Source organism: Coffea arabica, chromosome 6e (assembly GCF_036785885.1).
Source record: "Coffea arabica cultivar ET-39 chromosome 6e, Coffea Arabica ET-39 HiFi, whole genome shotgun sequence".
Taxonomy (NCBI): Eukaryota; Viridiplantae; Streptophyta; class Magnoliopsida; order Gentianales; family Rubiaceae; genus Coffea; species Coffea arabica.
The window spans coordinates 13,232,435-13,260,052 of NC_092321.1; the positions used below are offsets into that span (position 1 = coordinate 13,232,435).

The following is a 27,618-nucleotide window of genomic DNA, read 5'->3' on the forward strand; positions in this document are numbered from 1 at the left end:
GATATAATATCAACTCCGACCAGGTGGTTAACACAACATTCGTAGGGTTGAATTGGATTCCTGCAACCAAACCAAGTTCTTAGTTATGATTTGGGAGGATAAAGTATTCGGCCAAGCTGTGAGATTTTGGAAATGTGATGGTTACCGTGGTGGGATATAAAGTATTCGACCATTAGAAATAATAACGAGTTTTTCCCTTCACCATTAAGTACATATTTGAGAAAGGTATTGCAAATTAGCTGTTGGCTACCACCATAGCTTGTAAGATTTGGTGGGGTGGGAGGTCAACGGTTCAAACGTTGTCTTTCACCATTTGCCATTATATGTGGCCCGTCACTTTAAGTGTTTTTTTAAACGGGCGTACACCCGTCTGGGACGGTAGTGATTCAATCCTTTCCGATCTCTCCTTGGTCTTTTTCAGGTCCTCTTCCCTTAGTATAAATTAAGTGTAGGTCTATTGTAGGCGTGCAAACAAGTCGAGTTGAGTATAATTTTGACTTAATCGAGTCGAGTCTCAAATTAATTTTACGAAGTTCAAACTTGAGATCGAACTCGATGAGTTCAAAATGTCGAGCTCGAGACTCAAATTTGAGTTGAGCTTAAAATATTTTAAAAAAATAATTATTTTATTTTAAAAATAAATAAATAAATATTTTATTTTTTAAAAATGAATAAAATCATAATTTTTCTTAACAAATAATAAAATATTAGGAATATATATATGTAATTTTACTATTAAAATAAAAAATAAAAAAATATATAATCGAGCTCACGAGTCGCTCGCGAACTAACAAACTTAGTATTTTTGAATTTGAGTTCGACTTGATCAGCTCGAACTCGATATTGATTGAATTCGACTCGAACTCGTATTTGAGCGGCTCGCGAGCGATTCGATTCGTTTGCAATCATAGTCTATCGCATCGAAAAAAAGGGAAGGTATTGCAAATTCTACTGACACTGCTTGGTTACAAATAATAATGATAGGATATATTTTTTTTATTTACAATTTGTCTATAACCGAGTAGATAAGATTTGACTCATTATCACTACTTGGCGATATAATATTGATATTGACCCTAGTGCAGCGCATTAGAATTATTAGTGGTGTATGTGAAAAATCATATTTTTTTATTTAAAAAAAAATTAATGAATGCTCATGTCATTAAGACCAATCTTAGCAACTACACTAATAAATTGAGTGACTAGTGACTAAATTAATACCGGAAAAACAAATGGTGATTTTGGTGCAGAAATAAGCACAGTAATAACTTAGGTGCTTTTTCCTAATTTAGAGTATATGACTTTTAGTCTCATCACCATCTGACTAATATTCCTAACAACTTAACTTAGGTTTTCGGACATTTATGAAGTAACGATAAGCTTACGTCTTAGGAGATAGATTAATCTAAAATGCGTGCAATTTAACATATGATTTCTACATAGTTGAAATAGGTTCGATTGGCTAGGCCCGAAGTCCAAAAATGTTACATAAATTGACTTGATTCTTGATAATTGAAATACTATTCCGTGTCTGATGAAACTGAAGTCGAAAGAAGATCAGAAACATTTGCATCTGAAACTTTCTTGAGCCGTCCCATTGATTTAACTTGTGCAGGGAATAAAGGAGCAGCATCAACCCAGCTAATAGAGCTCACGGGAAATTTCTTCATTGGGCAATCCATCAATATCAGATGAAGCCGTAAGAGCAGTTTTTTACTTCCAATATTCACTCACGTAATTTGCAGCTATACTCACCTCTATGTTTGTTCGTAATTAAGTTTGAGTTCTACTTTATCTTGAAGTTTTGCTCCAACTTTTCAGTAACTGCAGGAGAGTCGCCCCGTGACGCATCTGGGTTATAGAAATGTCACATGCGTATTAGGTGTTTGTGAGAATGACTGTTTGAAAGATGAGTATTCATAGTTGGGTTCTCTGCCTGGGATCGAGTTATTTAGCTTATTTGGTCTTCATTCCAGCTCTTTTTTCTTTTTTTTTTGGTTGGGTCAATGATGATGTCAATAATGAGTAGTAATTATCTACTGCTGACTGTAAATTCTTAGTCTGGCAGTTCATTGATCATTTGTATCAATTTCCTAATCAGTCTACTTTACCATATGCACTTCCTTTACGGTTGTCCTTTGGCTTAAATGTTCATTAAGTTCAATTGAGATTGTTCATTGATCATATTGACTAGGAAATCAATGCACGCAATAGAAATTTTGAAGAGTTTTGCAGACCTTGTTTCTGTCCTACGTCTGTATTTTACGCATTTCAATCTACTTCTTCGTCTAATTCATAATATTCTAATATCAAGTAATTGTTGTCTTTATAACCTAGTGGTGATTTTATTTTCAAAATTGACAGGAAATCTCTTTGGCACATCTAAACTCCTGCAGCTCTTATAACTGGCTTTGGCCAAAGGGAAACTTTATTCATCGTATTATCCTGGACTTTTGGTACTGCTAAGAACATTGGCCGAGTATTTTACAGATTATAATGTCCTTGCGTAGGCCTCCGCTTCCTCGCCTTGTCCTGAACAATGTCTCTTGCATGCGAAATGCTCAGCAAATACTTCGTCATGTAAATGTTTCTGTTCATGATGGTGGTGCACTTGTGCTGACAGGCACCAATGGCTCAGGCAAAACTACTTTCTTGCGCATGTTAGCAGGATTTTCCAAACCATCAGCAGGTGAGATACTCTGGAATGGTCATGACATCACAGAATCTGGCGTTTTCCATCAGTACAAGCTTCAGCTTAATTGGCTCTCTCTTAAAGATGCTATCAAAGATAAGTTCACCGTCCTTGACAATGTTCAGTGGTTTGAAGTTCTTGAAGGCAAGCAAGGAAGGTCTCTGCCTGCTTTGGAGCTTATGGGGCTTGGACGATTGGCAAAAGAGAAAGCACGAATGCTTTCTATGGGTCAACGAAAAAGGCTGCAGCTAGCAAGGCTGTTAGCAATTGATCGGCCAATTTGGTTACTTGACGAGCCTTCAGTGGCATTGGACGATGATGGGGTGAAATTGCTAGAATATATAATTGCAGAGCACAGAAAGAAGGGAGGGATCGTCATTGTGGCCACTCATCTGCCAATTAAGATTGACGATGCAATGATCTTAAGATTGCCGCCAAGGTTCCCAAGGAGGATGACTTTAGTAGACATGCTTGATCGAGGTGGATTAGATTGAGGATATTGATGTTCCTAATCCATACATGTGAAATGGTTTATTGGAGAAACGTCATGGATCAAACAAAAATCACAAGTAGGACTTCAGACAAAATGAAGATTCTTCATTAATTGTCACTGTAAGTTTAACATTTATGTACAGAGTTTGTGCTTGCTAAAATTGCATCCGCATCTTTCATTTAAAGAAAACGCAGTGAGACACAGGCATCTTATTCTGTAACGGTCTTTCTTTTGTTTCTGGTTCTATTCTTTGGTGCATGGCCTCTAAATAACCATCCTTGCATGGACTAATCAGAAATCCATCATGCAACACTTTTGTTGCCTTCATCCAACATTTTGTTGTTCATGTTGCATGATTTTAGTCTTCAATCTATATGGCTTTGTGATCATGGCAATAGCATCTTTGAATTCTTGTGCTGCAGAGCCTGTGCTCAAGGAAAACCAAATTAATTCTTGGGAAGTTGAGGATAAGTAGTTCAGCAATCTGCACTTCATTCTCGCTCTCGCCACAACGCTGGGAAGGTTGGGATGAGTTTCTTTTTTTTTTTCCCCGTGCTTTTATCTTTACTAAGGTTGGGCTGTTGGGCGATATGTCCAGCATTCCCATTTTGTATCGCATCAGAGCAAAATCTGAATTTGTTAGTGCCTCAATGTTAGATGGGATCTTTAGTTCCTCAATATATTTGCCTCAGTTGCACTGGAAATCAATGTCTGTACTTCCACAATTTTGCACTAAAAGTTACATCGTATCAAAGATGATGGGATTTACACTTCACAACTTCATTAATTCTAGAAAAGTAAAAGCTCTGAATGGAGATTTTGATACATGGGATGCCTTCTTTGGTTATACGATCTAAAAATCAAAATTCCATTTGGAGCTCAAACATTCTCCAAAGTATTCAGTGGCTTTGGTGACTCGTTACTAAAATCCAAGGCTCAAGGGACTGTTCACTGCACGGAGTAAAGACAGCGCAATATCAAATGCTTTCAGTTCAGGGTCCTTTTCCATTTTCTTTCCTGGTTTGGTTGAGGGTTATATACTCTATCCTTCTTATTTTCAGCAAGGAAAAAGTTTAGGAGGGGAGGAAGGTTACCCCAGCACGAGGTGATTGCAGTTTTTTTTAATTATTTTGTTACAGATTGATTATCAATTGGAAACTGCTGATAGTGAAACTCAAACCCGAGCTTCTCTTGAACAAGGCGAACGATCTTTACCAGTTGAGGCAACTCTTATTGGCTTTATGGTTAGTCACTATTCACTCAATAATCTAAAATACAAAACTTGTCCCAATGACATAACTGAGGGAGTATTCTAATTTTGATTTTGATTCAATGTCCTCAATAATGATAGTTGGAATGTTATAGACACATTATACATAACTTGATATAATGATTTTGATCCAAGGTCCACAAGACACATGTTTGTAGTTGGTTTTGAGTGCTTTGGAATCATAAATCTTCTTCGGACTCGTAATTGTATCTCAGGAAAAGTGAGCAGTTCTAGAAACTCTTCAGGAAATGATGGGACGACTTGTCCAATTTGCTATTTCTTGATTGCCTATACCAATTGGCAACATCTTCAGCACCTTTCATACCTCTTGAAAAAGTGAATGATGGACCCGCCATTGTTCATTTCTTCATCAAAATGGACATTATTTACCATAACCAACCAAACAACAGAAGTTGTTGCCCGCGGGATAAGGAAACTATATGACGAGACGTAATTGTAAAATTGATAACTATCAACACTTTCGAGTGTTGACTACATATTTTGAAATCAAGGGCCAAATTTCGTACTAGTATTGGATGTTTTGTGATTTTTTGTGTTAATTCAGTTTTCTCAATGTTGCCTTCAAATATTTTTTTTTTATTAATACATGTTTCACTCATTATAACAGTAGAATAAAATAGATAAGACTTAAAAATAAAGTAAAAGAAATCAATATAAAAGTGAATTTCTCACTGGTTTTAAAAAATTAGATGGTGCTAGAAACTAAGAGAGCATCTCAAGGCAAAAAAAAAAAAAAAATAGAAAGGGAATCACTAACATGGACATTAATATAATTTTACTCTTATTTTCTCGAGGTGGCATTTAGGCATTTTTTCCTTTAATTTTTTTAACATTAATGGTTCCTCAACTTTGAAAGGTGATTTAATTATTTTTTTGAGAAGGCAAAAAAAGGTTTAAGAATTCTTTTGGGAGAAGAAAGATTTAAAGTACGTGTATCAACACGTATCCTTGGTAAGAATCTCATTTTATTCAAATTTTTTTTTTAAGTTTTAACAACTACTAACAAAGTAAAAAAAATTTAAATATAGCATACTACAAAAATAAAATGTAATAGAATGAAATAATTATTTTTTGGCTATATTTTGTTTTTGTAGTCCATTGTATTTTATTTCTTACCCGGTTAAGAGTTACTGAAACTTTAAAAAGAAAATGAATTATGAAAAGTGAGACGGGAAAAAATTGAAAAAAAAAAAAAAAACACACACACACACACACACACACACACCGTAATTGGAAGAGATATACGTAATGCCTGCGCAGTAAGAACTAGTGTTCCATTCTCAGTACTTATCGGATCTACATGCCGCATTATGCGCATGTTCTTCCACTATCAGCAAAAAAAATTAAGGGAACTTGGTGGTATTCTTTTTGATTGTTTCAGCCGTCTGGAATCTGAACTAAGTTCAGGCAATAATAATGAAGGAACATTCATGGCTTTGCACTTTCATCACACAGATTTCCCTCTGTTTCTGTGTTTACCTTGCATTTAACATGGGTGACAGAACTGAGAGTAGCAGCAGGCCTGTTGAGACGTACTTTATGAGTGTTGCAGGAGGTTTTAGGCCTGAAAAAGAACAGACCCTTCTTCTCAAACTGGTCAGTTTCTTGTAGTTTGCATGGCTTTTCTATTGGTAATAAAGAAAAATTTGTGTTTTTTCATCCCTTTTCATTAGATACCGGGTTTTAAATTAGAGGTTTGGATTATTGGGTTTGAACTGTTGGTCTAATCTGTTTTATTTGGTGACTTTGAAGGTTGTTTCTTGGCTGGATTTAATTACTGCTTTGTTGTTTAGGTTATGGCCGAAAGGCATTCTTGTACAGAGATCATTTAGTTCATCTGACAGTACTAGTACTGATAGGATTTTCTCTGTAGTTTTAATATGAATGTTTGTTTATTAGCTGTTCCAATTAAAGCCATCCAATTATGCGGTGAGAGTTTTGCTTTATTGTCATCTTGCTTTTGGTGCTTGATTTGACTGGAAATTTGGATTCTCTGTAATGTTGATGCAGATGGCGAAGGTGGCAAAAGTGTACAAAGTACAATTTGTAGTGAGCATTAGTGAACTTGGAGAAAATGATCCTCTCGGCCTGAATGTAAGGCATGACTTTTTAATCGTTTAATGCACCTTTATGCTGGGTGAAACCTTTATGCTGGATTGTTCGCCCAGTTCGAAGTTACCTAGATAAGCACAATTAGGTAAAATTTGCTTGGTTAGACGTGTACATATTGAAAAAATGACAGGCAATCAATAAACTCAATACAGGAATCGGTTAACATTAGAAACTAACAATGGATATTTTCTCAGTCACCTACCTACCTGTCTCCTGCAGAAAAGATTACTGTTTTTGATATTGCTGTAAATATATGTACTAATGGTGAAACTGATTTCGTTGCTGTTGTAATAAATTCTACTTCTTCTTCAAAGTACGGTTTACTCTTGTGAGGAACGGTTGTTTGTGGTCACCTACACCTGATTTATTTGTGCCAAATAGTTTCATGAATCTGATAATTTGTGCATGGTTCATCATCTCTTGAAGTTTCCTCATATATTCCGTTCTGTAGAGCAAAATACATTTCATCTTGAACTTGTTCTTTTGAAGTATCCTTGTGGTAGCAAAATTTAGTTTTTATACCAAAAAATTACACCAGTTACATTATGGGTCTGATTGGGATCTCATCAGTTATTTAGGATCTTGTTTTACTTGGTAGTTTTAGCTATAAGCAACTAACATGCATTTCTTTCCTAACAGGCCACGTGGTATTTTCTGTCTCTAAAACTTCCCTGGTATACCATCCTTTACCATGTCTGACTTTGGCAGTTTTAGTTGGAGGTTCAAATTTGTTAAGAGTCCTTTTTCCCAATTTCTCTTCAGCTGCTGTAACTTGTAGGTACACAACAAAATCATTCAAAGGACAAAGACCTGGTTCCTACCTCGAGCATACAAAAGTTCAATATGGGAATACCTTGGATATTGTAATTGTGAATACAGAGTTATTTCAGGTATGAATCATGCTTAACACATGAACTTGAATATTCCCTTTCTTGCAAATAATAGTAGTCATTTAATTTTCTGATGTATCATTAAAAATCAATTGACATTGAGGATACATGTTTTTGGTTTGTTTGACTGGGAGCAGTCTGTATACTCGTAGGGTCAAGGTAAGGTTGGCAACCCTTGCCTTTTCAAATAGTGCTTTCTAGTTCTTTGAATCTACTGTTGTGTTTAAGGGGTATACATCATAGAAATCTGCAGAAGATCCTGTCTGTAATTGGTAGCCCCAGTTTCTGTGCTAGATGCATCTATACTATGAATTAGTTTCCCCATTTCAAGATTTTGCCTTCATCCCTGTTTTCAGTGAAACCATTTAAGGACATTACCTTAATTGTACAGTTTTGAGACATGGTTTTGATGCATGGTTCTGATGATGAATTGAAATGAAGAATAAATACCATGTGCAGGAGTGCTAGATGCATGAGCCTAAATGATACTCGCATTGTGTTATTCTCTTCGGAAAATAGATTATATAAGAACCTGGAAATCTCAAAGGAAAAACCAAGTTTCCCCGTAAGATGGACATGGAAATAATCAAAGCTAAGGAGAAAGTGGCTTAAGTAGCATTTACTTTTGTCTTGCAATTGCCTGGGGATTTGGGTTTGATCTTATTCTTTCTTTACTTGAACATAATCCCATTCACTTTATACCTTCTAAACTTGTTTGGTTTTAAGGGGAGTTCAGTGTACTAATTAAAAATTCGGGTCACTATGTATAAAAGTTCAAATTCAGAAGCAAAAAGCCTACATTCAAGAGATTACATCATATGTAGGCATTGAAAATGTTCAGTTTCGGAATAAAGAGATGCCTATATATATTACACATAAGCGGTTCTCTTGCCCTCTCCAGAAGTATGCTCCACTGTAACTGCACAATCCCTGTTATTAAGCTCTTCTCATCTGTCTTATAGCCCCGCATTTATGAGTTTTGACAGGTTTCCTAGAACTAGATTTCACTTGAACCTTTTTATACCTAGGTCCCACCCTTTTGGCAGTCCTTGCCTGAGGTCATAGATCAGCTAGAGTGATCAAAGAGCTACTATGTTTTGCTGCGTACTTGAACCAGCTCATTGTTAATCCTGTAATGGTGTCCGCAACTGTTAAATGAATATGAAGAGAAGAAGAAACATACTTCCATTTTCTAGTGGACCATTATGGTCCTTAGCTGCATACTTCACTAACTCTTTTCCCGCACTCTCCTTTTTGTTACCTCTCAGTGAATAACAAAGACATTTTTGATGGTTCATTTTAACAAACTTGAATTCTCCAGGGCCCTTCAGCTGGTGCTATGGAGCATCAGTTACTATGGCTCACGAAGACACTGGAAGAAAGCACCAGTGACTGGTAAGCTATTTATTGGAAATGGACAAAAATTAATTTAATGTGAACAATGTTGTGGCTTATCTTCCTGAAAATAAGGTTGTCAACTTTGGAACCAATTTCAAGGGTAAATGAAAAGTAGCTTTTTTCTTCTGAAAATTTTTTGCAACTATTGTGTAGCTTAGTTGTATGACCATGCAGTAAAAGAATAAAAAACCAATGGTCTAAAGCTTAGAATCTTGCACTACTTCTTAAAAAGGATTACATTTCTTCTTTCAAGGCCTGTTGCTACCATCCGTGGCAGCTTGCTGCATACTTTTTACATTCAACCCACTTTCAATTATTAACATCTTCTGGTTTGCTTTTTGGTTTTCCTATTGGGGCTAAAGGCGCATTGTTGTTGGTTTCCACCCACTGTTAGCTTGTAATGGAAGTACGGAAGCTAAAGACAATCCTCTCTGTCTTAATGAAATGTTTTTGAATCATCGAGTGGTGAGTGGTAGTTTTGGCGATCAAATTCTGTCCATAGCATTCAAATAGTAAACCTTCAAAGCAAATACCTTTTCCCCAAAATTCCTGACATCACTGAGTTCAGAGGCCAGTACTTCTCTGATGTTTCATGTATCATAAAGCTTACTCCTGAATCTCCTGAATCTTTGCACATGAACTTTGTCCTAGTAGGACGCTTACCTCAGTGGCCATGCTTGTACCAAACATGTTCACAAACAGAGTGCAAAACAGCCTGGTAATGCTGATCAACCGGGCAAAGGACCTTGTCTTACTCCAATTCGTAGGATATTTGATCAAAACAAGTGAGTGCTTCATCCTTAGTTCTAATCTTCTAAGGTGATGTTTTGCCTGAAGCATTATTGATAACCATCTTCTACTGTTTTGTATCTTTTCCAGGGAAAAGGTGAATGGTTTTCTTCTACACAGAGTCAGTTCCCTAGAACTCGTGAGTGTTAACATGTTATGATTTGTCCTTTGAATAATCTAAATTTTGAACTTCTGTAACCTTCAATTTTTTTTTTTATAACAGGTAACTTATTCAATAAACTTGAAGGGGGATGTTGCACACAAGATTGAACTTCAACAAAGTGGTAGAGAAGTCATGTGATGTACTCAAAGACCTTATAATCATCCCAAAGCCTTGGTGCTTGTTTTGCTCTACCTTTTTCTTCTGTATAGATTTTCAATTATTTTCATAATTTTAAATACCATGTATTTGATCTCTTTCTGAGTTTCTGGCTTAACAGTAACAATCTTTGTTTTGGTTCCTGAGGTACTATATTAGGCCCTGCAATTAAAGCATACTGAGTGGTACATTTGCTGGAGTTGTTTCTTGTACCCTTAATGAGAGGCTTGTTATTCTTGCTTCTGGTCGTTGTGGATAAGGTCAGGAAATACACATCCTTTCCACTACCAATTGATATGCTAAAAGTCTTCCCTTTCCAAGATATGCAACCATGAGCAAGTCATTCCTTCCAAGATAAAGTTTTGGGCACTCCTATTAACATGACCTTACAGAAAACTGCTGAATAATATGGGTAAAATTTTTGCATGTTGCCCCCCTATATATCAAATAACTTTGAAGAATCTTGATTTACAAATCATGTGAATGAACATTCTTTATTCGGAACTGTAGAGAGAGAGAATTTTCATGTAGTTGCCCTTTTGTTTTCTAGTCAAGTCCTACAAATTTATTCACTAGTAAGTTGTTAGATTCTAAAGTTGTCATGGCATTATCATTCAGATGGGATTAGAAACTGGGCTGTACAGTCTTCCAGTCGCTTTATTTTTCTATACATACATGTTAATCGCTTTGCTTCTAAGTTACTCTTGAGCCTATGTTGGTTTTGGCCGACTATAATTCTTATGTATATGAACTGTTGTACTAGGTGAGGTTTTGGTGATATAGAATAGAGCTGGTTGCCTTCCAAAGGGCCTTAGTGTGATTCTTTCTTGATCTTTTTGTGCCATGATCATAAATGTCCTACAAGTGGAATTAGTCTTTCTAGGTATTCACTTGTTGGATTGTAGAAATTGATCCTAGGGTCTCCCAATTGTCAGGTTCCATAAATTGTAGAGAAATGATCCTCAGGTCTATTGTTGGAGAAATTGATCCTAGACTATTTTGTTAAAATTTGTGTTCGAGAAATTGATCATTGTCTCCTGTTGAATTTTGGAGTACTCGAACATCGAATATACTGGGGTTCTCAACTTCATAAAATTTGCCTAATCAGCAAATCGGCCAAAGATATAAAAGGAGGGATCCTGTAGAGATTATAGTCGAAGTTATTGTGTTTGGTGTTGAACAGTTGTCTAAGTTATTGGTTGTGCTCGCCTCGATTAAGCCATCTGCCAAGTGACACCCAATCCAATGTATGAAGATGGAAGGGAAGGCGGCTATGCAAGGGAGGCGAAGCAGAGATGACAACTACCTGAGATTGATCCTCAGCACATCGAGTCATGGCACTCACATTGATCCTCAGCGCACCCACGAAGAGGAAGCCTACCTTGGCATTGAAGACAATTCTTGGGATAGAGTTGAAGACAATTCTCCAGCTTCTTGGGATAGAGTGATAGACTTTTTGCCAAGAATCCGTTGGATATCAGATTACAGCTCTATGTTTTGTTACTGACAGGCGACTAAAGGAATGCATGATACTTCAATGGCCCCAACATCAGGTGCCTTAGAATATGAGAAATGGTTGAGCTGCTTTATGGGGTTTAATCTGTTTAAGAGGCATCGGCAAGGCGGTGCATTTTGCGTACCTTGGAAGCACAACATCCAGACAGGTATTCAAGCTATTCACGATGCCGTGCAGATGAAAAGAATCATACCATGTGACCGGAAAAGCATTTTCTGAGAAGAAGATGTCTCCTGCTGAGAGTGGAAAGTCATGAGATACTCAGGATTTGGAAGCCTTTGGTGAACTCACTAGTGTTACTTAGGTTCATCAATAACATCAGGTGGTTTTACTTAGAACTTTCCTCAGCATGAATTCATGCAGGATTGTTTTTCTTTGACAGTCTCAAAACATTCAGCATTGGTCTGCTGTTACTGATGATAACATTGTACTAGTTAAATATTTGATGGAAACAAATATCCAAAAGAAGAACTTTTTTTTTTTTTTTTTTGAACCATGTGAGTGATGCGTCCTCAAGAATGAACGGATCATCAATACGATTTAACTACTCCAACTTCAATTCTCCACTTCCTCCAGATGGAGGAGCCTTAGGATTTACTTATTAATGTGCTTTAATTAGTTTGATCTAACATGTTAAAGTATTATTTGACCTTTGCAACTGTGTCCAAATTTATTGGGTGGTTCTCTGCCTTGTGTTTGAAGGAATGCCAGTTCAAATTTTCCAATAAACACCTTCTTTCTTCTGTCTAATTGAACTTTGGAAAATTTCCTAGGATTCTCACCTCAACTGTATCCTACCCTGCGTTGTACTTATAAATACAAACCCCATATAGTTTCACGTGGACAATGATCAATCAGGAACGTACTTTGGTGCTCTATTTCTGAGAGAAATCCTTCACAGAATCGAACTCATCAAAAATTCAGAAAGCCCCATCTTCTGAGTCTAGCACAAAAAAAAAAGTAGTAATTCGTCTCAAACAGTTGATCAAGAAAACCAAACTTGAATCCTCTTATAAAAAGCATCCATCAAACATCTAAGATGCTGAAGGACATAAGATTGAATCTCTCATCTTCCAATCAATATTCAAGGACATTTCCTTACAATTGCAACAAATCAAAGACTAATAGCAGGAATTGCAAGAACTCTGTGGAAAGTAGTTCTGCTCAAAAGAACCAGGAATTCATCTGTGACACAAGCTACCACCATTCAAATTGTTTTGATCAGTTCTGTAAATTGCATGGGTTATCCCCATCAAAATCAACTTCCACTGATCAACCAAACGGGTCTTTTCCTTGTGGAAACAGACGGGTTCTTGAACTTGTGTGCCCTCTTTCTCGGGGAAACATCAGTGGTTGGATTGTGGTACAAGGTGCTCGCACGTACATGAACTCGGGAACACGGGGTTGTGCTCTGGAATCTTGTGATTTTTCTGGGAATTATGATGAATTAAGGAAACATGCTAGGATTCAACATCCATGGGTGAGGCCAATGGAGGCAGATGACGAGAGGCAGTCTGTTTGGGATCGTTTGGAGCAGAATGATAATAGGCAGTATGAATTTATGAATCAATACCTCTACAATGGAACTTCCACCTGAATCCATATCAAAATTACCAAATTCAGACACCTATCATGTCACCGTATGATAGGATTGCTGAAGTTCAGTACACTACAACTCTTACTTACTGAAATTTGGCAGCAGGATGTTCGTCGAAGAAGTGTTCAAGACATTGCAGCTGGAGTACAAATTGCAATTCTAGGTCATTTTATTAGCTTGTAGAGACACCCAAATATATTCTGTAAAGAATAGTTATACCTAATAACGTATTTGTATTCTGCAATCATCTTTTGTTTTTCCCCACTAGAGAAGGAAAGAGTGAATTAGCTAAGGCTCTCATAGGCTACCCCAGAAACATCAGGAAAACAATTTTTCCCTACATCAGTTGGTCACTTCGTCTTTGATAACATTCTTGTGGAGTGTGAAATTTGAAGCTTCAAATCTCTAAACTAAACTACCAAAACTCTAGATATGCAAACAGAGAGACTATCATTAGCCAATATTGTTGTCCTCAATATGTCCTTAAAACGAAACCTAACAGCAAAGGACAGCAATAAAGAACAATCAGGCTCTGTCTTCTTTAAAAATGTAAATGGATTTTGCTTATTTTTCACTACATATTGACATCATCTCTCTTCTGATATACCACAGTGCAAATTATCCAAAGTGCATTTTAAAGATCCTGCAATTTTTCGAAACTGAAATTTGCTGCATTTAGTAAAATGCTACCAAAATCATGCAACACACCAGAAAGGGGGAGGGGGGGGGGGCTCAGGAGAGAAACAAAGCACACCTGATATTCAAAATTGACCAGAAGTTGTAGTGTCAAAGCCCAAAGTGTCCTCAGAGATGTTCATGCGATACCATTGAAGCAAACCATTATAGCAGCAGGGTAATTAAAGCAAAGCATAAGTCCATGTGTAAAACCAGTAAAATTAATATAACAAAGATCGCTGCAAAATGATTGACGAGTGAGATACGTTAGAGTCCTTAGTCTCCTAATTAAGATCTGTCCATTGAATAATCCCCTTTCAAAGTACCAATATATGGAACTCAGATGTGCTTATCTGTGCCGGAAATTGATCAGTGCATGACCAGCATCAACTTCCTAAGACCAAAATTGAAACAGAAACCGAATTATATCAAACAAATCATGGTTGACCGCAGATTCTACTTGTTGAGCCCCAAAACATATGGAAAACTAGTACCAAGACTGTAGGAGGTGGGAAAATACTCTTTTAACTGGTCTTTAGCCCTAACGAAGATGGTCACTAACATGACAAGGGCGTAAAAGTCAAAATTAATGTTTCATAACAGATAATTGCTGCATAAAATTTCTTGGTTGCTCCTGGCTTAATGACTTGATGCTTCTAGGTCCATCAATGTATTGTTTCCAATGGAATTCATCCACCAACAAATCAACATACCAGAAGACTGAAACAAAAACAATCGAGTAATTAAAAGATACAGAGAAGATACATGCAATGATCAATCAGGCTCAGATCTGTAAAAAGTGGAGGCAAAATGGAGGGAGACACCGCCATGGCTGCAAATTCCCAGTTACATATGCGGATGAGTCCTATCTCATCCCACACGCCATCTGGGTTGCCCAGCCAAGATACGGGCTCGAATTTACCTCCATGAATTTCGCCATCAATAACTCAAGAAAGGATTTTCATCGTCACTGCCCGGAAATATACACAAACCTCAACGCCCAAATGCAAAAAGGCATCAGTAATTATGACTACACAGCAGAGCAGCAGCAGCAACAACAAAGAATTAAGGTTGTGATGAAACAAGCACTGCTATCTCAGCAGATCTTTCAGAAATAATCTCCAATCCAAACAGGCCTCGTTTGATAACATTTCCAGTTTCTGATTTCTGCAAAGGGCTGTTAATTTCTTTCTTTTTTCAAAAAGAATTGCCGAAATCATAGGCAGGAAAACAGAGAGGGCAACAACCCTTTAGAAACTCCCCAGCTCTCTGCTGCCTCATTCATTTTTCCTTCAGTTAATGGTGGCTGCAACAGTGCAACCATCAGACTTCAATAAAAGTTCTCCAACTTTCATTTAAGCTGATTGATTGGGCAAATGACGGTTACGTCTACGGTGGAAAGTTAACTTTTCTGCCCATAGTAGGCAGAAGCAATGCAAGGAGGACAACTGTGCCATGTGGGAACGCACAAAGAAGGATATCGGGCACCACTGGAGAAAGCCGGTTGGGCCTGGATGAAAAACGTAATACATTTTAAAATCACAATAAAAGTCCTCTTAAAAATTTATTCATCATCTAATGCCCAATATTTATATTTGATAAATTAAAATAGTTAATTAAATATTCTATTATAATATAAACAACTATATGTCAGTGAGTTGATTGAATAATATTTTCTTTTTTTTTTTTTGGTATTTCAACTAGTTGTCAATTAAGTTTCAATTGAAATAAATATTTTATAAATATTTAAATTATTCAATAAAATTATCAATTTAAGATGAAAATAAATATAATACATTAAATTGTATTATTGAAATGTTTGATTTAATATAAAGGAAAGCCAAGAAGAAATAGCAAGAAATTTTTTAAAAATTCATGTGAGCCCTCTATATTAGTAATCACCTTTACTTGTTATTATAATCACAATGCCTAACCATAACCAATTGAAACTCATATGCACAAGTCATACAACAATTTGTGTTATACTGTTTACAATTAAAGTTACTATACATATGGGTAGCATAAATTAGATACATTGAGAGCCAACTAACTTAGATACATTAACTTAGATACAACGGAGCCCGTCCCTGAGCGGTCCTCTCACAAAAAAAAAATGAGAGGACTGCAATAGGCCACGTATAATGGGAGCAACAGCAAAGGAAAACGACGTTGTTTTAGCAAGTGAGTAGGAAAAAAAATAAAAAAATATCTGAGGGGCTAACGGGCTCCGTTAAAATACCTCAGCTGTTCCGTTCCAAAAATTCCCGCTCAAATTAATGAGGCACGACTCTTCATCTGAAATTTTCAAATGAAATAGAATTTTGGTCTCCCTCCAAAAACATATCTTGTGAACATTCATTCACAATTCCAGAGTATCAGCAAAATAATATCCCTACCCCAAATTGGGAAGTTTCAGATGAGAGGTTTTTAGAGAAAGTGTATAGTGTTGCAGAAGTAACTGTTGCGGGACAAAAATTTTTCATCAAGGCTGCAACAAGACGGAAGTTGGTGAGATCTAAAGCAGAGATAGACTCAATTGAATTGGACTAAACCCCAAAGGTAAGAATATTGCAAACTCATTGCACTATTTGGCTTGTTTTGCGACAGAAGAGGGATGAATTTACTTGCATGATTTTGTTTGTACAACTCGTTTAAGACAGTGTGGCATGAATAATGAAATTGAAATTCTGGCGAAAACTCCTAAACAAGGAAATCATATGGGTAGCATAAATTAGATACATTGAGAGCCAACTTAAAGAACGTATGCACAGGGAACTTATGCATGCCAAGTGTTTGTAAATTTGACTCAATTGATGAATTAAAGTTCTCACCTTTTAAAATCTGGTTGCATAGTATACATATATCTTGGCTAAAAGAGGTTGAGTGGGGTGGCTTGCGTAGCAAAAACTATCAGGGTAGTTGATAAGTACATGTCTATCAAAATTTATAACCGCATGGCGAGAAATTTACATAACTTAGTTGTTTCTTTGAATTTGCAATTGCGTGTTGGTTCATCGGTAATGTTATCTACATGGCACATAATATGATATTAAAATTGCTATACAGATGGTTAGTAATTATGTTGACTTCATCGTAGTGTGTATGTGTTGAAATGGGCCAAACGTGTACATAATTAATGACTTATGTGCAATCTTTTTGTTGATGGAATGAGTAAGTGCAATGGTTCACATTGTGATGACTGATGTACACGTGGTAATTGACAGAAAATGCAGTTGTTGATAGCAACAAGTTGACAGAGAATGGGATTCCTAAAACAGGAATGGGGTTTGATGCAGAAGATGAGGCTTATAAATTTTACAATACATATGGTTTTGTCATGAGCTTCAACATCCAAAAAGACTACTTGAACAAGGACTAGGATGGCTTGACAACATCAAGAAGGTACACTTGTTGTAAGGTATCCCATAATACTTGTGTATGCTTACATGGTCATAAATTTATAGAAGTTAGCTTATTGTTTAAATTTGCAATTAATTATTGGCCCTTACATACTATCACGTACATACACATAATGTGAAAATGAATTTGGATTAATATCAGAAACCTCCCTTGAGGTTTCTTCTAATCACATCTAGCACCCCCCATATTTTTTGAAATCACACTTAGCACCCCTGGAATGACAACTTTGGTTTCTTGTCAACCCCTTTATTTAAAAATGGTAGTAAAAAATGAATTGTAGGAGAGAGACTTTATTTTTGTTTCACTTTTACCCAAAGCCCAAAATGATTAGTGAATTTTAGAAGATAAAAATAGAAATAAATAGGCATATGATATTAATTTAGAAGCTGAGGGTGTAAAAGTGTAATAAAAAGAATGTTATAACTAATTATCAGAGATTTTGGCAATATAGAGATGCATAACTAATTATGGACCTGGGGCCGGAACGGTTGCACTCCGGAAGCTTGTGTGCATTTTGCACACGGTGTAACATCATTTGTACACGTTGTAACACTAGAATAACAGCGAGTAATTATACTACCTTTAACAGCAGTAACCGTCCCTGCCCCTTCTCCACTAATTACATAGTCCATGATACTACATTGGATCAGTCCAGTAACATGATACGTAAGCCTTATATTGCAATCCAATTCTGAACAAAAACACCATCTACAACTAGTTGTTTAGATAGTGAGCATTGCAATGCACAAAACTATACACAAGTAGTTCTAAGATTAGTCAAACAGCACCATAAGTGGCAGGAAATATAAATCAGATGCATATTGCACCACTTATCAAAAAATTGTCCACAAAAGCTAACATTGCTTCAGTATTGCTGGGAGCTAAGAAGACTAGTACCTAAACTACTTCAGATACCACAAGCAAGGATTGCGGGGAACCTTTAGCACTCTCAAAACATCATAGAGAAACTGCTGGTTATAGTGTTAGAGGCCACTATTGCAGCAGTATTAATGCTAACAGAAGTTTCGGCTTGAGATCCACCATTTAGAGTAGTTTGAGCATTTGGTACAAAGGGAATTATACCTTGCTTATTTACAGCAGCATTGGTTTTCATTGAAGACCTTCCTCTCTGCATCAGAAAAGAACAAATTTAAACTTTTTTGCTGCAAAACTTTAAATTACTCAAGTAGTGCACTAGTTCTGAATTTTGCAGCAGCAATGTATGACATTATAATGCTTACCCTCTTAGTAGAAGTGCTTGTGCTAGCCTGCAAATTAACTTGCACATTGACAGCTACATCTTGTTGGCGAAAACTTGGATTACTCCCCTGACTTGAAACAACCACTGGCACATTTCCTTGTACCTGATCCTAGATCACAGAAGACATGATAAACAAGTTAATAATATGTGCAACGTATATACTTTGGTACATGATCAGATGATCAGATTGAACTTAGTTACCCAAAGCACAGCCCCTGCCAATCCCGTGTTAGCTATGCCTCTACCAGGCTTTCCTCTCCTTAGAGCACCCTGCAATGTAACAACTTCAAAATTGAGCATATAATTATCTAGCTCCCACAAGTTAGCTAATATTTTGTGATTATCAGGACAAATTTGGTCCCTTTTACATGTATACATAGTCAAGTAACTAACACCTAACGTGATGTATATTTTTGTAAACTGATTGTACCTCATAAATCACCCTGTGTAAAGTACTCACAGATAAGCAAGAACTACTCATACAAGTAAAATTACATATCTACTATAGGGAGATGCACAAATTGATCAAAGGGCTAAATAACCATTCGAAATTTATGCATATACATGCATTACCTTTTATAGATATACACAGTCAAGTAACTAACATCTAACATAATGTACATTTTTGTAAACTGATCGTACATCATACATCACCCCTTGTAAAGTACTCATAAATAAGCAAGGACTACTCATACAAGCAAAATTACACATCTACTATAGGGAGATGCATAAATTGATCAAAGGGCTAAATAACCATTCCAAATTATGCGTACCATTACACTACCTTTTATAGATATACATAATCAAGTAACTAAGATCTAACATAGTGTACATATTTGTAAACTGATTGTACCTCATAAATCACCCCGTGTAAGGTGTTTATAGGCAAATTGTGCGCCAAAACAATGGCATTTTTGTTATTTTCTGGTTTCCAATAATTTTTCTTATTCATTATTTTTTTCCAGCATTTCCCCGCTTAAAACTTTGCATGGTGTTGGTGGTTTTTGGGTAATTTCTCACCTTTTGATTAGGACAACCTATCACATCCTATTGCCAGGGGTGCTAAGTGTGATTTCAAAAACATGGGAGGTACTAGATGTGATTAGAAGAAACCTCAGGGGAGGTTTCTGATATTAACCCAATGAATTTACTATATAGTTGTTCGCTGGTTATATAGAATCGATATAAGCGTACAAATTGGGATCTAATATGTTATACCCTGCATGCAATTGTTAATACATTATATCTTGTTCAATTTATTTTACAGCATACCAAGGATAAATACAGCTTCTTTTCACAAATTAATGGATATCAATCAAAGGTGGTAGAGCAAAGAAGTTAGATTGGATAATTAGATAGTTTTTTTTTTTATTTTGCCAAACTCATAACACTCATTAGAATATATTTACACTTAGTTCTTAGTGCATTACCACATGTTCAATCTATTTTATAATGTACTAGGGGAAAGAAAGGTTAAATTGCTAATTTTAGATTTTGTTTATTGATATTGCTAATTTGCAGTTATTTGTCCACATGTATATCGCAACCACATGCATAGTGCAATGGTATGCATACATTTGGAATGATTATTGGTGCTTTAATCCACCTGTGCATCTCTTTGCAGGCTACAGTGGGTGTGTAATTATATTTGTATGACTAATACTAATTTGTCTATAAGCAAATTACATGGGATGATCTATCAGTACAATCAGTTTACAAAAATGTACATCATATTAGATGTTAGTTACTTGACTGTGTATATCTATGAAAGGTAGTGCAATGGTATGCATAACTTTGGAATGGTTATTAGCCATTTGATCAACTTGTGCATCTCTCTACAATTGATGCATAATTTTACTTGTATGAGTAATACTAGTTTGTCTGTGAGTATCTTACACGGGGTGATCTATGAGGTACAATCAGTTTATAAAAATGTACATCATGTTAGGTGTTTGTTACTTGACTATGTATATCTGTAACAGTGAGATTAGATATAGTGCAATAAAAAGTAGCCACCTGAGTTGGAATGTATTTTAGAAACTTTGGTATAATGCTATTAGTATTTTTTTGTGAAGTGTACACGTTGTTAGTAGGTACGGAGTAGTGCTATATGTTATGTATGCTTACATGGTCATAAATTTATAAAAAGTTAGTCTATTATTTAAATTTGTAATTGGTTGTTAACTCTTACACATTGTCACGTACATATACATAATGTAAGAATGAATTTACCATATAATTGTTTGCTGGTTACATAGAGTTCATATAAGCATACAAATTGGGGTTTGATTAGCTATACCGTGTATGTAATTGTTAACACATTATATCTTTTTCTCCTTATTTTGTAGCATGTGAAGGGCAAAGATAGCTTCTTTGACAAATCAATGGATTTCAATCAATGCTGGTGGAGCAAAGAAATTATATTGGATAATTAGATAGTTTCATTATGCTAGACTCATAACACTCACTAGAATGTACTTACATTTAGTTCTTAATGCATTATCACATGTTCAATCTATTTTACAATGTACTAGAGGAAAAAAAGTTAAATTGCTAATTTTAGATTCTATTTATCAGTATTGTACATCTAGTTAGTATTTAAGTAGTATTTGTTGTTAATTTTTTTTATTGTTAGCTCGATTTGTTTTACAATATATCCAAAGTAGTAACTTCGATTCTATGAATTGGTAAAAAAAAATTTCTATTGCTAATTAGTAACATCCCGATGTTGTACCCCATGTTAGTATTTATTGACTTTTTGTTGCTATCATCTTACAAACGGTTTAGTCCATTTTATGATATGTTTTAGGAAATAAAAATTTTTGTTTTACAAATTGGTGAAAACTAGTTACATTTAGTTATTTATAAGTTACATACATGTTGATTAAACACAAATTTAACTAGTCATATACCACTATTATGGAAATAGTAGCTTTAGGTAAAATTTTAGTTGTCAATATATTATAATCTCAAAAAGTAGTAATTGCCCATCAGTAAATTTGTTACACTCAATCATAGTGTCACTCGTTTCTGTTTTTATCAAACCCCAAACTAAAAACCTTAAAAACGTGGTTGGAATATCAATTTTGGCATACTTCTATCATTTAATTGATCTTTGAACAAATATCCTTAAGTTTATTAACTGTGATGCATATAAAAATAAACCAAATGAATACTCTAGTTATAACATTATGGACAACAATTCTAATGGATATATACAATGCTTCAAACAAATCTACAAATTGAACAAAAATCTACGATGATTACAATGATATCTACAAGGATTCTTACCTATCACTACATAACATTTTGTATAAATCGAAATTGAAAATCTACAAATATTGTGCTAACAAAAATCTATAAAAATAAATTAAAAGAGTTATACAATGCTGTTAACTGAGTTTCACTTGCTCCATTTCTTCTTCTCAAGTTGATTTCTTCTTTTTCTTTCTAATTATAAATGGTGGGATTGGTTCTGCAAGGTCAATAGCTCCCACTTTTTATATTTCTTCCTTTTCATTTGGATTCTTTTTTATCCTTTTCCGTGCCATCTTGCCACTGCTCATGCAAATTGTAAAGGCTATTTACTTTGTTCAATACATATCAGTTTGACTATTAGTGATAGATGACTAATTAAATTTTTATTCAATCAGCGTGTATGTAACTTATAAGTAACTAAGGGTCCGTTTGGTTGGATCAAAATGGAAAATATTTTCCTAGGGACAAGGGAAAATATTTTCCATTGAAGTCATTTTCCTGAAAAATCACTTCTTTCTCCATAATTTTCCAGTGTCTGGTTATTAAGTGAAAATATTTTCCAAATTCCTTTTTTCATAATTTTCCAATGTTTGGTTTATTAATGAAAATATTTTCTAATATGTTTGTTGAGGATTTGGGGCAGGGACGGTCATCAGTATGACCGTCCCTGCACGGTTAAGGGCCAAGATTTGCCCTCAAAATTTTGTGCGGCTGAGATTACACCATGTAACTCGATTTCCGCGTCAAGTGTGGGGCCCACCACTAACTGTTGTGAAAATACATTCTGTGAAAAAAAAGTTACACGATGTACAAAGAAAGTTACGCGCAGTTGATAATGACCAAAATTGCCCGGGACGGTTGCAGCACCTGCAACCGTCCGTGCCCCGAGTCCGTTTGTTGATATGTTGCAAATATTTTTCTACTCTTAAAACTTTCATTTCGTTAGAAGTTAATTTTAGTTTCTATCCATTATAATCATATTATCATTTCTATAAAATATTTATTCATATTACACCATGAATTCTTAAATGGAATTATTAATGATACTAATGAATTGGTTGGGAAAGAAGAGTTAAAAACCAAACAAAAACCTAGCTGAACACTATTCTTTATTGGTATAGTATCATGTCATTATGTTGTTCCTTTGAAAAGGGAAAAGAACCTAAATGCAGAGAATCCTATATTGGAATATAAACCAAGATTTCAGCTCCAGAATCAAAAATCTTATTCATGGTACAGAGTTAGAACCATTGGTACATACAAGCACCCTAATCAAGCCTAGAGTGATTCAAATCCCTGCTTTAAATGTTGTTGGCCTCAGTTGGATCAAAAATCTGGAACAATTCAATACATACAAAGGCAAATATAAGCCAAAATATAAAATATTGCTCAACAAAAAGGAAAATCACATCTCCAAATGGAAAATGGTCCCAAAAATATCAGTTGCCTAGGTAGTAAATCATGGATACAAAAGGAAACATCTATACAACACGTCACCAATGTTCATGTGAACGTTTTACAGGAAAAAATTTAGTGACCAGAGCTTTGAACAAATCCAGTTGGCCTGCACCTACAAATTCCCAAGACCAAGGCAAGTGGCAAGGTACTCAGTTAGCCCTCCTTTTTTCCACTTGTAGATCACCTCCAAGGTGATGCTGAAACACAACAGGAAAAATAAATATCTTAATACGTGATAGGATCTAGTTCTTTCTTAACTAACTGATGCTTTCTTTTTATTTTAACCTGCCACATGCGTTGATAACTTAGCAATGACACAATGGACATTGTGAATAGCCAGTAAATAAACCCTCAACAAGGATTTATAATGACTTACCTTACTATCTATGTGACATACATATGGGCATGTTGGACAAAAGAATCTGGCAGGGCGGTCCATATGCGGCAATTCATACTGCAATAACATCCCACAAGTCCGGCAAAATTCCATTGCAGTCTCTTTTAGGATAATCCACTATTTATGTATGTCTCTACAAAATTAAAACAAGGGGAAAAAAGCATCAGAGTAACATAATATTAGCACACAAACTTAATCTTCACTTGATTGTTTCATTCACAATTTAAAATAAATAAGTAATACATATGCAAGATGCGTAAAAATGAAGCACTAACACAGTGGCCATAAAGAAAGAAAAACAGAAGTATCTAGATGATTAGAAAAGAAAACAAACTCTTTGATTTGACTCAAAATGATGAGCATTTCATTCCTTTCTATTGTTTACCTTTCGACACACACGCTCTCTCCTTTCTCTTCTTTCTTCTCCCTAATCCCAGAAGAGTATATGCGCAACTGAATGAATATTTAAGATACTAGAGAGCCTCACCTTGCGAACGTCTTAACAACTTAACCTTTACCCCAATCCCAAAACATAAATCCTAAAATTTAAATTCTCTAGACAAGAAATCCCAACATTCAGTATTCATATCGCTCAGAGAAATCAATAACAGCCATATACATTTAACAACAAATTTCTCAATAGAAAGACAAAATCAAACTCTAAGGACACCAATTGATTGATAATTTACAAAAAAACTACTGAAGTTTCTTAATCTATCAATCAATTGATACAAAAACAATCATGCAAGCTCAAGCCCTTACCTCAATAAGAATCGTCAGAAAATGGGAGTGGAGCAATAAATTTTACCAGAATTCCTAGAGCTTCATATAATTATAGAAAAAGAAAACTGAAAACTAAAGATAAAAGAAACATCTTTAAAAAAAATCCAAATTCCTCTGTGAAACTAGTGCCACAATTCTCAAGAATTATAGCAACAAAATTACAAAAAAATCGATAGAATCCTAGATTGGAACAACCGATTTTATCAGATTTTTTTGGAAAAAATAAAAAGATATTCAAGACAAAGCCCTAAATAAGAATCTCACCCAAGGCACCTTGCCAGAGTTGGAGATGGCTGCCATCAGAAATGATCATATTGTTGGTGATTTCTGAGTCTCTCCAATCTTCATTGCCCACTCTCTGTATCTTTAGCCGCAAAGTCTTTGTTTGTTTTTGTTAGAATGTGGGTAGGGAGCTCTATTGTGAAGTGCAAGAGCCGCTCGTTTTAATGAAGGAAAATAACTTCAGTAAGTCAAAAGATGAAGTTATTTTCCACCAAGTGAAGTAAAATATATTCCCCGCATAAATCTTTTTCCAAGATAAAATGATTACCAAACACAGGAAAATTTGGAAAACATTTTCAGGAAAACATTTTACATTCAAACAAACACACCCCAAATGTAACTAATTTTCACCAATTTGTGAAATAAAAATCTTTATTTCCTTAAACATATCGTAAAATAGGCTAAACATACCTAATGTCTTTGCTTCACCAGTATTGATTGATATCCATTAATTTGTCAAAAGACACTATCTTTGCCCATGACATGCTGCAAAATAAGGTGAATACGATATAATGTGTTAACAATTATATACAGAGTATAGCTAATCAAACCCCAATTTGTATGCCTATATGAACTCTATGTAACCAATTAACAACTATATATTAAATTCATTCTTACATTATGTGTATGCATGTGACAGTGTGTAAGGGTTAACAACCAATTACAAATTTAAACGATGGACAAACTTCTGTAAATTTATGACCATGTAAGCGTACATAACATATAGCACTACTCCATATCCACTAACAACGTGTACCCTCAACAGAGAAATTTTAATATCAACTATACCAAAGTTTGTATAATACATTCCAACTCATGTAATTACTTTTTTCTGCGTTATATCTAATCTCTCTTTTATATATATACATAGTCAAGTAACTAACACCTAACATGATGTACATTTTTGTAAACTGATTGTATCTCGTAGATCACCTTGTGTAAGATACTCACAGACAAACAAAGACTATTCATACAAGTAAAATTACACATCTACTATAGGAAGATGTACAAATTGATCAAATGGCTAAATAACTGCTTCAAATTTATGTATACAATTGCACTACCTTTTATAGATATACGCATTGAAGTAACTAACATCTAACATAATGTACATTTTTGTAAACTGATTGTACCTCATAGATCACCCTGTGTAAGGTGTTTATAAGCAAATTAGTATTATTCACCTAGATAAAATTACACGCGCACTGCAGCCTGCAAGGAGATGCACAAGTGGGTCAAAACATCAATAACCATTCCAAATGTATGCATACCATTGCACTATGCATATTGCTGTGATGACTAATTGCAATATGCATGTGAACAAATAACTGTATATTTAACAATTTCTATGCATCGTATTGATGAATAACATATTGTACATTCTGATAAATATGGTGTACATCACACACCTTATCTAGGCTAATAACCATTTCAAAGTTATAGATACCATTGCAGTACCTTTCACAGATATACACAGTCAAGTAACTAATACCTAACATGATGTACATTTTTATAAACTGATTGTACCTTTTAGATTACCCAGTATAAGGTACTTATAGGCAAATTAGTATTACTCATACAAGTAATATTACACATCTACTGCAGCTTGTAAGGAGATGCCTAAGTTGGTCGAAACACCAATAACATTTCCAAAGGTATGCATACCATTGTACTATCTTTTATAGATATACACATTTAAATAACTAATACCTAAGATGATGTACATTTTCGTAAACTAATTGTATTTATACATCACACTGTATAAAGTGTTTACAGACAAATCAGTACTACTCATACAAGTAAAAAAATTTACTAAAAATCAGTACAAGTTGTGGCTGCAACGGCTAATTGCAATATGCATGTGGACAACTAACCGCATATTCAAAAATTTGTACACATTGTATTTGGTCGGTTACATGGTGTACATTATTTCAATCAGATTGTACATTCACTAAGTATGTATGTACTGGCCATTCATTGAAGTAAACTATCTATCTAATTTAATGCACTCTCATAAGCACTAATTGTCAATTTCATAGACAATTGGAACAAATAACCATCTAATAAAAACATCTGATATAAATGTTATTAATGACTAACATGCTATACGTTCCAATAAACATGGTGTACATCACATACGTTGTCTAGGCAAAATCTTACAAGTTATCAAAATTTTCGCCATACTTTAAAAGCAATTACAAGTAGTAAAATTTATACCGTGCAACAAGTTACACCATACTTTAAAAGCAATTACGAGTAGGCAAATATCATTGTAATCATGTTATGTGATACCTTGCAACAAGTGTACCTTCTTGATGTTGTCAAGCCATCCTAATCCTTGTTTAGTTAGACTTTTCGGATGCTGAAATCTATGACAAAATCATATATGTGAGTGATGGTCACATAGTGTCACAATTGTGCACAATAGGTTTCCGATAATATACATGTTGTTAGATGACAGTTACGGTTTATAGTCATAAATGTACGCATTGTGAGTCAGGCATTGCAGTGTTGTACTCCCTATTTCATTAGTGTAACTCGCTTTACTTAACTTTTATCTTTGTCTACTGTGATGTAAGCGTCCATACACGGTCGGTAATACAGTTTAAACTATACGGTGTCACTGCTATTCTGCAACAAGAATAAAAAAAAAAAAGCAAGTAACAATTACCTTCACACTCTCCCTGTTATTTTATATACCTATAAATATTCTAAGTCATTTAATTCGTCTATTGAATCAAATTTACAAACACTTGGCATGCATAAGTTCCCTGTGCATACGTTCTTTAAGTTGGCTCTCAATGTATCTAATTTATGCTACCTATATGATTTCCTTGTTTAGGAGTTTTCGCCAGAATTTCAATTTCATTATTCATGTCACATTGTCTTAAAACGAGTTGTACAAACAAAATCATGCAAGTAAATTCATCCCCCTTCTGTCGTAAAACAAGCCAAATAGTGCAATGAGTTTGCAATATTCTTACCTT

At 35.1% G+C, this 27,618-nt stretch overlaps 2 protein-coding genes and 3 long non-coding RNA genes across 8 annotated transcripts; 3 read left to right on the forward strand and 2 right to left on the reverse strand.

The window, feature by feature from the left end:
• Nucleotides 1-1,207: 1,207 nt before the first annotated feature.
• On the forward strand, nt 1,208-3,963 carry LOC113694652 (ABC transporter I family member 1-like). Of its 3 annotated transcripts, none has more exons than XR_003449442.2 (3): nt 1,208-1,734; nt 2,365-3,304; nt 3,608-3,963. XR_003449442.2 is itself a non-coding variant. In XM_027213508.2 (2 exons), exon 2 carries the CDS (start codon nt 2,497-2,499, stop codon nt 3,184-3,186), a length of 690 nt encoding a protein of 229 aa, XP_027069309.1. In that variant the 5' UTR covers nt 1,208-1,699; nt 2,365-2,496; the 3' UTR covers nt 3,187-3,405. The 3 variants fall into 3 exon arrangements, 1 of the variants encoding a protein (XP_027069309.1); XR_003449441.2 differs by having other exon boundaries at nt 1,208-1,699; XM_027213508.2 differs by lacking the exon at nt 3,608-3,963 and having other exon boundaries at nt 1,208-1,699; nt 2,365-3,405.
• Nucleotides 3,964-5,681: 1,718 nt separating this feature from the next.
• Nucleotides 5,682-10,183, forward strand: LOC113695038 (uncharacterized). The gene is made up of 9 exons (XM_027213997.2): nt 5,682-6,072; nt 6,487-6,570; nt 7,228-7,262; nt 7,367-7,478; nt 8,800-8,873; nt 9,239-9,341; nt 9,531-9,661; nt 9,756-9,804; nt 9,889-10,183. The coding sequence occupies exons 1-9, from the start codon at nt 5,893-5,895 to the stop codon at nt 9,964-9,966; spliced, it is 846 nt and encodes a 281-aa protein (XP_027069798.1). The 5' UTR covers nt 5,682-5,892; the 3' UTR covers nt 9,967-10,183.
• A 2,298-nt stretch (nt 10,184-12,481) lies between these two features.
• On the reverse strand, nt 12,482-13,845 carry LOC140009524 (uncharacterized). The gene is made up of 2 exons (XR_011816956.1): nt 13,187-13,845; nt 12,482-13,093 (listed from the first exon to the last, which is right to left on the reverse strand). It is a non-coding gene; the product is annotated as an uncharacterized lncRNA (long non-coding RNA).
• Nucleotides 13,846-15,855: 2,010 nt separating this feature from the next.
• On the forward strand, nt 15,856-20,997 carry LOC140009199 (uncharacterized). Of its 2 annotated transcripts, none has more exons than XR_011816556.1 (3): nt 15,856-16,331; nt 16,997-17,190; nt 20,802-20,997. It is a non-coding gene; the product is annotated as an uncharacterized lncRNA (long non-coding RNA). The 2 variants fall into 2 exon arrangements; XR_011816557.1 differs by having other exon boundaries at nt 16,997-17,174.
• Nucleotides 20,998-23,096: 2,099 nt separating this feature from the next.
• Nucleotides 23,097-24,785, reverse strand: LOC140010031 (uncharacterized). The gene is made up of 3 exons (XR_011817289.1): nt 24,614-24,785; nt 23,546-23,699; nt 23,097-23,366 (listed from the first exon to the last, which is right to left on the reverse strand). It is a non-coding gene; the product is annotated as an uncharacterized lncRNA (long non-coding RNA).
• Between the last annotated feature and the right edge of the window lie 2,833 nt (nt 24,786-27,618).

Excerpts from the sequence above, each read along its gene's own strand:
- LOC113695038 (XM_027213997.2), top strand. The coding sequence starts at position 5,893 with ATGAAGGAACATTCATGGCTTTGCACTTTCATCACACAGATTTCCCTC. Across the intron at positions 7,263-7,366 it reads CTGTCTCTAAAACTTCCCTG|GTACACAACAAAATCATTCA; the intron begins GTATACCATCCT and ends TGTAACTTGTAG. Across the intron at positions 7,479-8,799 it reads TGAATACAGAGTTATTTCAG|GGCCCTTCAGCTGGTGCTAT; the intron begins GTATGAATCATG and ends TGAATTCTCCAG.
- LOC113694652 (XM_027213508.2), top strand. The coding sequence starts at position 2,497 with ATGTCCTTGCGTAGGCCTCCGCTTCCTCGCCTTGTCCTGAACAATGTC.